Raw genomic sequence first — 1027 nt, 5'->3', positions numbered from 1 at the left:
TATCACATAAACAGGAGAGACGTTAGTGCAGTGTGTTTCCACCAGAGGGCACCACTGTATATCACATAAACAGGAGAGACGTTAGTGCAGTGTGTCTCCAACCAGAGGGCACTACTGTATATCACAGAAACAGAAGAGGTTAGTGCAGTGTTTCTCCACTAGAGGGTATTGTATTGTGGAATTAGCGTTAGTGCACCTTGTCTCCACTAGATGAGACACCTGTATTATAGAAGTAGCTAGTGGTGTTGCTGCATCGTGCCTCCGTTGGAGGGCACCATAGTTTTATGGCAGTAGTGTTTGTGCAGTTTGTCGCCACTAGAGGGCACAACTGTATTGTAGAAGTAGCAAGTGGTGTTAGTAGCAGCATGTCTCCACTAGAGGGGACAACTGTATCAATGAAGTCGCAGGTGGTGTTAGTGCAGCGCTTCCCCACTACCGTAGGGAGCACGGCTGTACATTAGGGAAGCATGATGTACTGCGTCGTGCATTCACTAGAGGGCGCCGCTGCTATTAGAAGAGGCTGTATACATTCCGTACACTATCAGGCCTGTCAAGTCATGTGACAGGTGGTCGGGGAGCGCGCACTGTGCGTTGGGCTGTATGTATCCGTACAGCAGTGGGCCGCGGTGCTCGGTGAGGAAGTGTGCCTGGAAGGAAGTGCACAGAGGGAAGGGCTCCCCAGACCCTGGGAGGAGTCTCCGGTGTTGGGTTGCTGACTCAGGGATGATGCTTCCTAGCACGGGACCCGGCTAGTGTAAGGCAGCTCCGTCCACACACACACACACACACACTACACCGCCATGAGGAGCTGGGGAAGTGACAGTGAGGAGGAGGACCGGAGCCCTCTGCTGACAGAACAACATGTGTCCCGGGGCAGTGTCCAGAATTACCCCCCAGCCAAAGGTAAAAAAAAAAATACCTCACATACATGACAACGGAGGTCTATTGTATGTGCATATCAACAGGGGGCGGAGCCAAGTGTCCAGTCACGTGACACAACACTACATTGCATGTGTGTATGGGGGGG

General features: G+C 52.2%; 1 protein-coding gene across 2 annotated transcripts in view; it reads left to right on the top strand.

Moving 5' to 3' along the window:
- Positions 1-430: 430 nt before the first annotated feature.
- The window catches only part of SLC17A5 (solute carrier family 17 member 5), a 26429-nt gene continuing 25832 nt past the window's right edge, over positions 431-1027 (top strand). Inside the window, exon 1 of one of the 2 annotated variants that reach the window (XM_072408521.1) lies at positions 431-903. In XM_072408521.1, coding sequence (XP_072264622.1) covers positions 801-903 — 103 coding nt within the window. In that variant the 5' untranslated portion in view covers positions 431-800. The remainder of the gene's footprint in view (positions 904-1027) is intronic. The other variant, XM_072408522.1, reaches the window with a different exon arrangement.

This window comes from Pyxicephalus adspersus, chromosome 4 (genome assembly GCF_032062135.1).
Source record: "Pyxicephalus adspersus chromosome 4, UCB_Pads_2.0, whole genome shotgun sequence".
Taxonomy (NCBI): Eukaryota; Metazoa; Chordata; class Amphibia; order Anura; family Pyxicephalidae; genus Pyxicephalus; species Pyxicephalus adspersus.
Note: the sequence above shows the minus strand (reverse complement) of the source record. Positions and strands in the feature narration are given on the sequence as shown.